The sequence below is a fragment of the Mus pahari genome, chromosome 5, assembly GCF_900095145.1.
Source record: "Mus pahari chromosome 5, PAHARI_EIJ_v1.1, whole genome shotgun sequence".
In the NCBI taxonomy this organism is placed as follows: Eukaryota; Metazoa; Chordata; class Mammalia; order Rodentia; family Muridae; genus Mus; species Mus pahari.
Window position 1 is genome coordinate 146,002,718 of NC_034594.1, and position 11,533 is coordinate 146,014,250.

The 11,533-nt window shown below is 37.6% G+C and overlaps 1 protein-coding gene across 1 annotated transcript in view; it reads left to right on the forward strand.

Moving 5' to 3' along the window:
* The window catches only part of Aim2 (absent in melanoma 2), a 44,655-nt gene extending 43,832 nt beyond the window's left edge, over positions 1 to 823 (forward strand). The window contains exon 10 of the mRNA XM_029538706.1: positions 540 to 823. Coding sequence (XP_029394566.1) covers positions 540 to 587 — 48 coding nt within the window. The 3' untranslated portion in view covers positions 588 to 823. The remainder of the gene's footprint in view (positions 1 to 539) is intronic.
* Positions 824 to 11,533: the final 10,710 nt, after the last annotated feature.

The window sequence follows — 11,533 nt, forward strand, 5'->3', positions numbered from 1 at the left end:
AAAAAAAAAAAAACAAAACAAAAAACTCCACAGTGAGCTTCTTGAATACAGTCTAAATCTAATGAAGGCAGCTTGCTCAAAGTTGCACACATTCTGGCAAATGCAGTTGAAAGTCAAGTTAGACGATAAACACCCTGATAACAAATGTCTGAGACAGGGCAATCATCTTTGCATCTGTCATAGTCCAGAGCAGTTAAGTCAACTACCACATCCCCATGCTGATGAACCCATTAATACTGATTTCCTCTCTTCCTCCCCATTCAACTGTTTATATAGAGTGTCATTAGATGGGGACCTGAGAAGTCTTTATATATGTCCTTTTTAGGTAGGAGTGTGTGTGTGTGTTTGTGTGTGTGTGTGTGTGTGTGTGTGTTCAGGAGAGTCATCCAAGAGCAGAAGAATTAAGAGTTAATATGGGAGAGGGGGAGGAGATTTGATAAGAAGAAAGGCATTTTCAGGAGAACACAGTAACTGAAAGTAGAGGAGAGTTAATTAATTAATCAACAACATTTCAGTATTCATCTTTCTTTCCTACCAAGGTTATTAAGGCTGCAAAACCAAAATCTGGGATGAAAAGTGTGGAGTGACGTCAACTCATTTAAGAAACTTTTTCCTGAAGAATCCTGATGCTGCTTCTTGAACCAGACTGAGCTACCTGAGGATAGCAGTTTACAACCTCATCATCCTATTGTATTAGTTAGAAAAGGACAAACACTCAAAAAACAACTGAAAAAATGTATGTAAACTTATTATTAATTAAGTTATTAAGACTGCCCCACCTGGAGATCTGTCCCATATACAACCACCAAACCCATACACTATTGAATATCCCAGAAAGATTTTGCTGACAGGACCCTGATATAGTGACCTCTTGTGAGGCTTTGCCAGTGCCTGGCAAAAGTGGATGCTCACAGTCATCTATTGAATGGAACACAGGGCTCCTAATGAAGGAGCAAGAGAAAGTACCCAAGGAGCTAAAGGAGGGTCTGCAACCCTATAGGAGGATCAACAATATGAACTAACCAGTTTCTCCTAGAACTGTGTCTCTAGTTGCATATGTAGCAGAGGATGGGATCAATGGAAGGAGAGGGCCTTGGTCTTGCGAAGATCATATGCTCCAGTACAGGGGAATACCAGGGCCAGGAAGTGAGGGTGGGNGGGTTGGGGAGCAGGGNGGGGGGAGGGTATAGGGGACTTTCGGGATAGCATTTGAAATGTAAATGAAGAAAATATCTAATAAATAATTATTGCTTTGTCTAAGGGTTGAGATTTTATTCTTTTCTACATAGACATTGAGGGTATAAGTATGGCAGGATTGCAGATGTGCAGATTAGAAGAAAATATCTAATAAATAATTATTGCTTTGTCTAAGGGTTGAGATTTTATTCTTTTCTACATAGACATTGAGGGTATAAGTATGGCAGGATTGCAGATGTGACAGCAGCTGCTGGTAAGAGAGAAGCCTGTGGTTGATAGAGAAGAAGATTAGTGATTTTTTTTTATTTTAATTTTTAAAATTTTCTTTTGGGGAGGAGGTTACAAGGGTGGAGTGGAGGGTGGATATGGAAGTACAAAGAAATCAGTGATATTGAGGTATGTGATGTGAAATTCCCAAATACTCAATAAAAGAATTATGTTTTTAAAAAAGAAATATTGTTGAAAAATAAATAAATATGATTTTACTCAGGATTCAGAAAGTTAGGAAAAAGTTTTTTGGCTGTTCTGTTTTTATTACTTATTCTATTTTTGATATCATAATACTATGATACTATTTCCCTTTTCCTTTCTTCCCACTAAACCACTCCATATACCATTCCTTGCTTTCTTTCAAATACATGGCCTTCTTTGTCATTAATTGTTGCTATAAGCATATATGCATATCTACATACATATATAAATACAACCTTCTCAATCTGTACAATGTTGCTTGTATGTATATTTTCAGGGATGACCTTTTGCTATTGAATAATTAATTCGTGTGCTTTGTCCTAGAATAGACTGTTCTTCCAATAAGTCATGTTAGGTAATTTGCAAAAATCGCATTAGTTTCTTAGATTCCACCCAGAGCGTTGAGCTTGCAGTACAAGCACATGAGAAAAACCTAAGGAAAGACAAACATCTCCAGAGAGTGAGGAGATCAAAATATTTCTACCTGGGGCAGGTAGTGCATACTAGATAATCCACAAATTATAATTAAGTTAAAATGCTAACAAATTAACCAAGATTGTGCTTAGTGGCATGAGAATGGAGATCTTCAGAGAACCTCCACCATAAGGAGAGCTTATACTCATTTTCAGGCACTTTCCTAAGTGGGCTTGAGAAAGTCTGGATACAGGCCTGGGAAAGATGAGCCTCTGAGGGGAAGGCATGAAGGTATCCCTTGATCTCCTCATATACGATGAAATTCCTCAGGTGTTGCAGGATATTTGATCACACAGTGAACCCCCAGATTGTGTTGTTTATGAGAAAAATCTGTTTCCAGTTGTGTGGCCCAACCTTAGCACTCACCATCTGGCTGGAATACAGATATGCACTTTGTATACAATTTAATCCCAATCAGTGAAGGTAAAGTTAGTTTGTAGAAGGAAGCATTCATGTTTGAAAGTTGTCTGAGTGGCAGACAAAGGGACAAATCAGGAGAAGATTTGACAGAATATGATATGCCCAACTCTCATGAGAAGAGACAGGAAAGTGAAACTACTTGAGGAACAGTGCAGAAAGTCGTGGGGCGGGGCAGTTTTAATAGGCCAGTTGTACAGAAACAAGCTAGGCACAATTAAAGACAGAAGGAGCCAGAGAATGAGAAAGAGCCAGAAGGTTAGAACATATTGCTAAAGTTAGTTTGAGGCCAAGCAGAGGAATTAAGAAGAAGCTAAAGGAAGTCATATTGAATCATAGTGGAGAGGAGTTTTGAATATGGAAGCTAGAAGCTAGGTTAGTAGACAGAGGCAGTAAGTCTCCAAGATGATGATTACCTCTTGTGAATAAAAGTTACTCTTACACTCTAGGGGAAGAGAAGCAACACTTTTACTCTTCTTCATGACAAAGAAACCTGTTATGGTTTGTATATGCATAGCCCAAGGTTTGGCACTATTAAAAGGTGTAGCCTTCTTGAATTAGGTGGGAGTAGGTATGTCACTGTGGGTGTGGGCTTTAAGACCCTCATCCTAGATGCCTAGAAGCCAGTATTCTGCTATCAGCCTTCAGATGAAGATGTAGAACTCTCAGCTCCTCCTGCACCATGCCTGCCTGGATGCTTTCAAGATCCCACCTTGATGATAATGGACTGGACCTCTGGACCTGAAAGCAATCCCCAATTAAAAGTTGTCCTTATAAGACTTATATTGGTCATGGTGTCTTTTCACAGCAATAAGACCCTAACTAAGACAAGATGCTTTGAAACAAGGGGAAGGAAAAATTGTTCTGCTTCTGCAGCAAAAGACGAAGTAGGTTCTAGGTGTAGAATACTAAGAATCTTCAACATGTAGTATAGTATAGAATTAAAGATGAAACTCCTTCATATTTAGAAACACACATGACTCAGTGTTTGCCAAAGACAATAGATCAATAGATCTGTTGTCAGTTGAACAGATCAATAGAATATCCTCTAGTCGCTATACATTTGTTTCTTCTTATGATTATGCTGAACAACCATCATCTAACAGCTAACCACAGACAACTTCTAGAAAACAGTCATATAAGTGCCTGTGCTTACTTTCCAGGCGCCTGTACTTACTTTCTAGGTCCAGGTCACCTGATATGGCTGCAAGGAATTAAGTCAGGACAGGTTGGAGGGACCACAGCCCAATGTCACAACTGAGTCAATTTTATTGAGAAAACCAGTCTTTTTATATCTTTATCAAAAGCAGAATATGATGAAAATTGCCAGGATCAGTATAGTTGTAGTTTCCAGGATACAAGGATGCTTACAAGGTATACAGGGTACAAAAAATTGTATTTAAGAACAACTGTTCTGACCAGTTTCCATGCTTCCTTCACTACTAAGGAAACATACAGAGAAACATGAAATGCCTGAATGCTTCACTGCCTGAGGGACTGCATTAGTCTCACAACAACTGGAAGGCATATTGTGCTCCAAGAGCCATGAACTCTATCTGAAAACCTACAATGCATGCCACTCAAGGCATGCTAGGCTAAGCCAACTTCATGGCTCCCTGTACAATAAAGACCATGTATACTGGGCTCAGGGTGTAGTTTATTAGCACAATTCATACCTATCATAATCAGGCCCCGAGATTAGCCTGCATCATTGCAAAGGATCTCTAAGTCTATTGGAGTACTCAAAATAGACACGACAGTGCATAGCATCAGATGGTCAATTTCACATTCAAAATGGAGACTGAGAATGAAGTGGAAATACTAGAACTGAGTGGGATATTTACAGTGAGGCTGAAATACCATCAGCAGGATCACCAGTAGACTTGACCTAGCAGAGAATGAAATCAGTAGAGTCAAAATTGATCATTGTCAGCCCAGATAGGAAAACGTCATTTAAATTACATTTGTATATTTATACACAGAAGTATGCATATTATAAATGTTTTAGGTAGACAGTAGTATGATTCCTTAAGACTTCAGACATACTTACTGTTATTTTACTCTGCTCTTTACACACACACACACACACACACACACATATATATATATATATATATATATATATATATATATCCCTTCTCCTTAATTAGAGCCCTTTCCATTTCCCCCATCAGATCACATATACTCTGGTATTATCCTCTATTGCTTGCCGATACCTTAAGCCCTGCCATGGTCCTTTTTTACTTAACTAGTTTCTGCAGTTTTTCCAGGAATTGTATCTGCAAATGTCATGACTATTTTCCTTACAGCTGAATAGTATTCTACAGTGCATATATTCCACATCTTTATTATCCATTCATTAGCTGAAAGGCATTTAGCTTCCTTTCATTTCCTAGGTTTTGTGAGTAGGGAAGCAAAGAACATAGCTGAGCCGGTATCTGCAGAGTTTTGTCCTTTGGATATACGTGAAGAGTAGCGTAGCTGAATCATACGCTAGATTCATTCTTAGCCTCTTGAGTATTCTCCACACTGATTTCCAGAATAGCTGGTTCAATTTGTATTCCCATTAACAGTGAACAAGGGTTTTTTTGCAGTTATCCCCTCTGTTGTTGGTTATTTTTTTAGGGTGGGGGCTCCTTCTAATATAATTTTATTTATAGACACAGAAACTTGAAATTCATATTATTTTCCCTATTCCACACTGAAATCTAAAAATTGTAAAAAAAAAAAAACAACTTTAATTTATTGACTTTTGAATAGCTGCCAAGGTATTAAAAACAGGCAAGCAACCATACTTTGCCAATTTTTGATCTTAAGCAAAGGTACTAAAAATGTTTAAAGAATATAAGAGGGAGAAAATAATCCAATAGGGATATTTTTGAAGTATATTCTGTGTAATTAAAGGTAGATATTGTGAGCCACAGTGAAATAATTAAAATATTTTAAAGATTTGTAAATAGTACAATGACATTTTGATGGTAAAAGCAAAATAGACCCATAGAGCACAAGAAAGCAATATCCCTCATGTCTACAATATACTGATTTTTCAAGAAACCTATAAACACAAAGGAAAATATGAAAGGACATTTTTCTATAAATACTGCTAGCTCAATTAGATATCTATGTTAAAATAATGGGCCTCATCTATAACTCACAAAGTTAAACAATCTATCTATCTATCTATCTATCTATCTATCTATCTATCTATCTATCTATCTATCTACCTATCTATCTATCTATATCTATATATAAAATTTGCTTAGCCATAAAAATCTCAAGCTTTAAAATATTCCATTGAATACTGAATACTTTATAACTTGTACTTGGGCAAAATTTCCCTTCATTGACACTAAAATACAAAAAGTCTATGTAAGCTATTTGCTGTTGAGTTTAAGCTTTATTGCATTGTGGTCACATAGAATACAATAGAGATTTAAATTATTCTAAAGTTGTTAAGGTTTGTTTTGTATCTCATTTTGTTGTTGTTGTTGGTGGTGGTGGTGGTGGTGGTGGTGATGGTAGTGGTTGTGGTGGTTGTTTTTTATAAACAAGCTTCGAAGGGCTGCAGAGTAGAATGTGTCTTGTTCCGTGTTCAGGTGGAATATTCTGTAGGTCTAATTCTGCAGTGGTATGCTTTTTATGAAATTGGGTGAACAAGAGTTTGGTGCATAGATGGTTGGTATTTAGTGTCTTGTTGATTAATTGTTTGCTTGATTAGAACGTGTTGCTCTTCTTTATGTCTCCTGAAATTTGTTCCTAATCGGCAGAATAATGTTATAGTTTTAGCCACATCATTGGATCTCCTACTGTAGTAAAGAAAAGCAGATTCTGTGATTAAGGTGTATAATGTCTAAACTACTTTCTATAAAGAACTAAACATATAAAGATATATATATATATATATATATATATATATATATATATATATATAGGCAGTCATATATTTACATTTTTACATATGTAAATAACTGTATGTCTGCATGTAAATGTGTACAGACCTGTATATGCTATTAGCATAATATTAGACAAGGATATATATAATCAAGATTAAATATTATACTGTGTACTATTATATACAGTAATGAGACACATAAACAGAAAGTGAAATAATTAAAAATGAAACAACATATTGTGGGTCTTGTATATTCAAACACAATGCACAATGGTAGAACTTTAATATTCCTTTGTCATATGTTGGTTGAAAATAAAAAGCCTTAGAAATTAGAATACTAAGCGCCCTCCTTCTGCCCCTCGGTCTCCACCCTCTTACCCCTACTATACCCACCTGTGTTTTCTGTCTTTCTACTTAAATCAAGCTAATTACTTCAATATCTGTGTCATATAAGTCTTTGCCTGGAATACTTTCCAGTAACTCTAGACATATAAAAGTGAAAGCCAGGGACTGCATTGGGAGAATTACTGAGGAATCCTGGGTTGTGAATAAATGAATGGACTCAGATGACCCACATGCCAGGGCTAAATGTTCTAGCAGATTAGGGACTTCTTGAAACCACCAGAGAACCCTCATTTGGTAAAATAATCATTCACACCCTGTCCAGGGATGATCTTTGAAAAGGCATCCCCTCACCCCTTTTTTCTCAGCCAATGAAACCCTCCATGGAATATAAACCATGATAACCGCAATGGATACTGGACTCCAGATCCTACCTTCCTTTTGACTTGTTTTCTCTGATTGGAATGCAGCCTGCTCCTTCAAGAAAAGGGGTTTGTCCTTCCTTCTCAAAACCATAGTACAATCTCGCATATTTCTTGAGCTTTATGTGTTTTATCCTGATCTATAAAGCACAGACTATTTTATAACTTATAAATTATAAAGAGACACCTGAGGAAGCACCCATTTAGATAAAATGTTTATTATTCTTTCTTTCATATTTTGAGACATACAGATGGAAATATGGGATATAGAGAATCTAAAATGCATAAGGAAAAAAATTAAAGGAATATAATTTCCTAGGATTAAGAGCTAGATTTTACATGTATTTTTTTCATTACATGCCATATACACATTGTTTTTACTTCTACACTTGCAGCTTATCAGCACAGCATCATTACCATTGTTGTTCAGGGATCCATGAGAGGGAGCTTTGAGCTGTTTCAATAATTGCATGAGGATTGGGAAGTTCATAGTCTCTCTTCCTAGCTTGAATGACCTTGAAGAGTAAAATGATGCGGTCAGGTCAGTTGAGACATAGTTTGGCACACTCTTCTTTACCCATATTGTCTCCCTGAGTTACTTTCCTTTCTTATCCTTAACTAACTCCTTTACTGAATCTCTGTCTTTGGAATTAGTTTCACTCCCACTTCTTGAGAGAATAAAACACCTTCTAGACCTAGGCACAGATAGAAGAGCAGGAGAAATCATGGATCAATAGTAGGAATGGAAAAACTGCAGTGGCAAAGGCAGGAGTTGAGTAGAAGATATCATTGCACAGATGGTTAAAAGGATAGTATAGGAAGCATTCCTGATGCAGCTGCTGGGGCATGGGGATTCAGAATATGTGACTCATGGTCCTGAGAATAATGGAGATTGGAAGCATTTCTATGCGACTGAATAGGTCAGCACCTATATTTTGTCTATGCATTAGTATTAGTCTTTGGTAGTGTATAGTAAATCTCAGTGTGTGACAAGAATGTGTATCTTGGTACCTAGTGCTCTGATTTCTTAAAGCATTCTGTGAATCACATGATGCATGTTGTAACTTCTGTTCATGGGCCTCTGTGATGAACATTATTTCACAGAAACCCATGAGCTTCAGGTATTCAGTCAATTTAAAACTATGAGAGCCAGAGTTTTAAACACATCAAACCCAAATTCTTATAATTTCTCTGTTTTAATAAATACATCAATTTTATTATTTAACTTAGGGAATAATAGTTTAAGAGTCTTTTTGAATATCTTCTTTTTGCCATGATTTTTTCCATTTACCTGATAAGCCAGAGACCTGGGGAAAACCAAATACTATTGTTCCATTAAAGAATGTAGCAATAGAATGACTCCTAATGACCTTCTGCTATACCTATAGATCAGTGTTTCACTCAGTCATCACTAGAAAAGCTCCCTCTGCCAGTAGGTGGAAATTGATATGTTTATTAAAAAGATAAAGAGAGAGAAGGGGATATGTTTGGTGGAGGTGTAGTCAAGTATGGGGGATGGGGGTGCTTCTGCAGGCCCATGCTGAGGAATCTCTTCCCTCTGAGGGACAGGTCACAGTATAGTATAGAATAGAGTTTATTCAGGGGATGGGGAAGGGAGTTATGAGAGAGAGAGAGAGAGAGAGAGAGAGAGAGAGAGAGAGAGAGAGAGAGAGANGAAGAAGAAGAAGAAGAAGAAGAAGAAGAAGAAGAAGAAGAAGAAGAAGAAGAAGAAGAAGAAGAAGAAGAAGAAGAAGAAGAAGCTGAGTAGAGAAGTAGATGCCGGCCATGAGCACATGGGGAGAGAAGGGGGAAGGGGCGAGGGGACAGAGCAGGAGTAGGAAGGCAAGAACAAATGCAAGATAGTGATAAGGGGGCTAGCAGCCCCTTATTATAGTGAGTCAGGTAAACCTGGCTCTTGCCAGGTAACTGTGGAGTGGAGCTTAGACAAAATGTTAACAGAAACTAACAGAGAGATCCAAATTTAGACAATATGCAGATTGTGAGAGACCTTGCAATATTCAGTTGTAATTGGGATATCTTCATCAAAACCCTCCCCTCAGAGATCAGGGAACTAAGTGGACAAGGGCAGAAGTATGGAAGACACCAAGGAAATGAGACTTTCTGAACACAGCGGAAACATCACACATATGGACTCACAACGGAGACTGAGGAAGAATGCACAGGGCATACACAAATCCAACACTGTGAGGGGGAAGTGGGTATAAGCACCCATCCCTAAGCAAGATACTATTTCTGGTAGACAACTGCTTGCAAAGGAAAAATTTTCTCCAATGGGGTCTCACTGGATGTACAAACCGCACTTAAAGGTAGATGGCTGAATGAGAATTAATTCAAAGGTCATTTTCGCATATTTTTTGCTGTTATTGTTACATAATGCTTTGGAAATTTTTTTACCATACTGGTTTTTTTTTTTTTTTGCTTGTACACTATGGTTTCTGATCTCCTGTTTCTATGGCACACACACATGCTTCTTTTGTTTTATTCTGGATATTTGTTTTACCTTTTTCTTTTCTAAATATAGATAAAGGAAGGGTAGAGTTGGATAGATGGGGAGGTTGGAGGATCTGGGAGGAGAAAGAGGAGGAGAAACTGTGATAAGAATATATTCTAGGTCAGGCAGTGATGGTGCAAGACTTAAATCACAACACTTGGGAGGTAGAGTCAGGCGGATTTCTAAGTTTGAGGCCAGGCTGGTCTACAAAGTGAGTTCCAGAACAGCCAGGCCAGGATTACATAGAAAACTAATATATATACATATATTCATTCAGTCTATGGAAAATTATTTTAAAAAACAAAACAAAAGCAAAAAAAAAAGCAAAACAAAGAAAAACAGAGCTATTCTTAAAACTATGGTCAGAAAATGTTCACAGTTATTAATGCTTAAAACTTAATTTCTTTTCTGTTACAGCCAGGTCTTACCAGAGTACTAAAAGTGGTTGTTAGAAAGTTCTATGATGCCTTACAGAACACACCTGCATAAAACTGTGCCTCACAGATCTCAGCTGCCACTTATCCAAACTGGAGCTCAGTTCAAAGCAGAAGAGTCTAAGCTTATCCCCGGGCTCACAGTACAAGTTGGCAAATTGTCCGTAGACCACCACTTCCATCCTCCCCGTTCTATCTTCTATTCCGTAGTAAGTGAATTTACCCCTCATTGTTTTCTGAAAAAGAAAAACAAAACCACTCATCTTCTGAGGACTGTGCCAGGGCTTGAGACATCTAAGAGATATATAAACAGTGTTAGCCAGTCTCTGATATGGAAAATGCAGTCCTAGGTTTAGAATTCTGGGAACAAGACAGCCTGAAGCATTTTGGTTCATAAATCCTGTCTTAGGAAATATCTCTCAAGATTTTCTTATTTAAGGTCTTTCTCTGATGGACTATTCTAGGAAAACTTGCCTTGTACCACACGGGTCGAGATGAGAGTTCTTCAGGAGTCCAAGTAGAGAAAAATCAGAATAAAGCTGAATGCATTGTGGGTGTCTTAGGCAATGCCACCGGAACTGAGAAGGGTGACTTGTGGCTCACTGCAAGTCTGAGCCTGCTCAAGTCTCCATTAACTAGATGCCGCTCTCTCTATGCTTATATATATTTACTCTATTCCAAGTACTACAAACATTAAATCTGCACCACCCAATTCTGCTTTCCTCACTTGTATTTGGTTTACTTTGTTAAACTGTACTTACATAGTCACAAACATGCTACACAGAAACAGCATGGATAAAGGCAGGACTCCACTGGTCAATATGTACGACAGAATGTATGGCCATACTTTAAACAATGCTTGGGTCTTCTTAGCATGATGTTTGCAGGGGAAATGCTACTGAAAGATACACCTCAAGTCTAAGAATTCCTCAATCCACTCTACATTTGTATCCCCTGCCTTAACATGCGATTAAAAACAAAACCCTGTAAATCTCTAGTCTGTTATACTTGCTTTTCTTAAGATCTCAAATAGAGCTTTCTTGCTCAGCAATCACTTGATAAATCTAAACCAAATCAGAATGGCTAAGATCATGAAAACACTGGACAGCAAATCCTGATGTGATTGTGAGGGATCCCAAGTTCACTGTGGACGACATTGCCGATGGGAAAGGCCCTCTACAAATCAGTGTGGAGAATGCCCCAAAAGATAAACTGCATCTTCCATATGACCATTGCTTGCCCTATGCCCCAAAGAATTGACACTCTACTCCATAAGCAACTCTTCAGCCATATTCGTTACTGATTTATTTACAATAGCTCTGAGACGATGACAATCTAAATGTTCTCCAGTTGATGAATGGATAATGAAAAT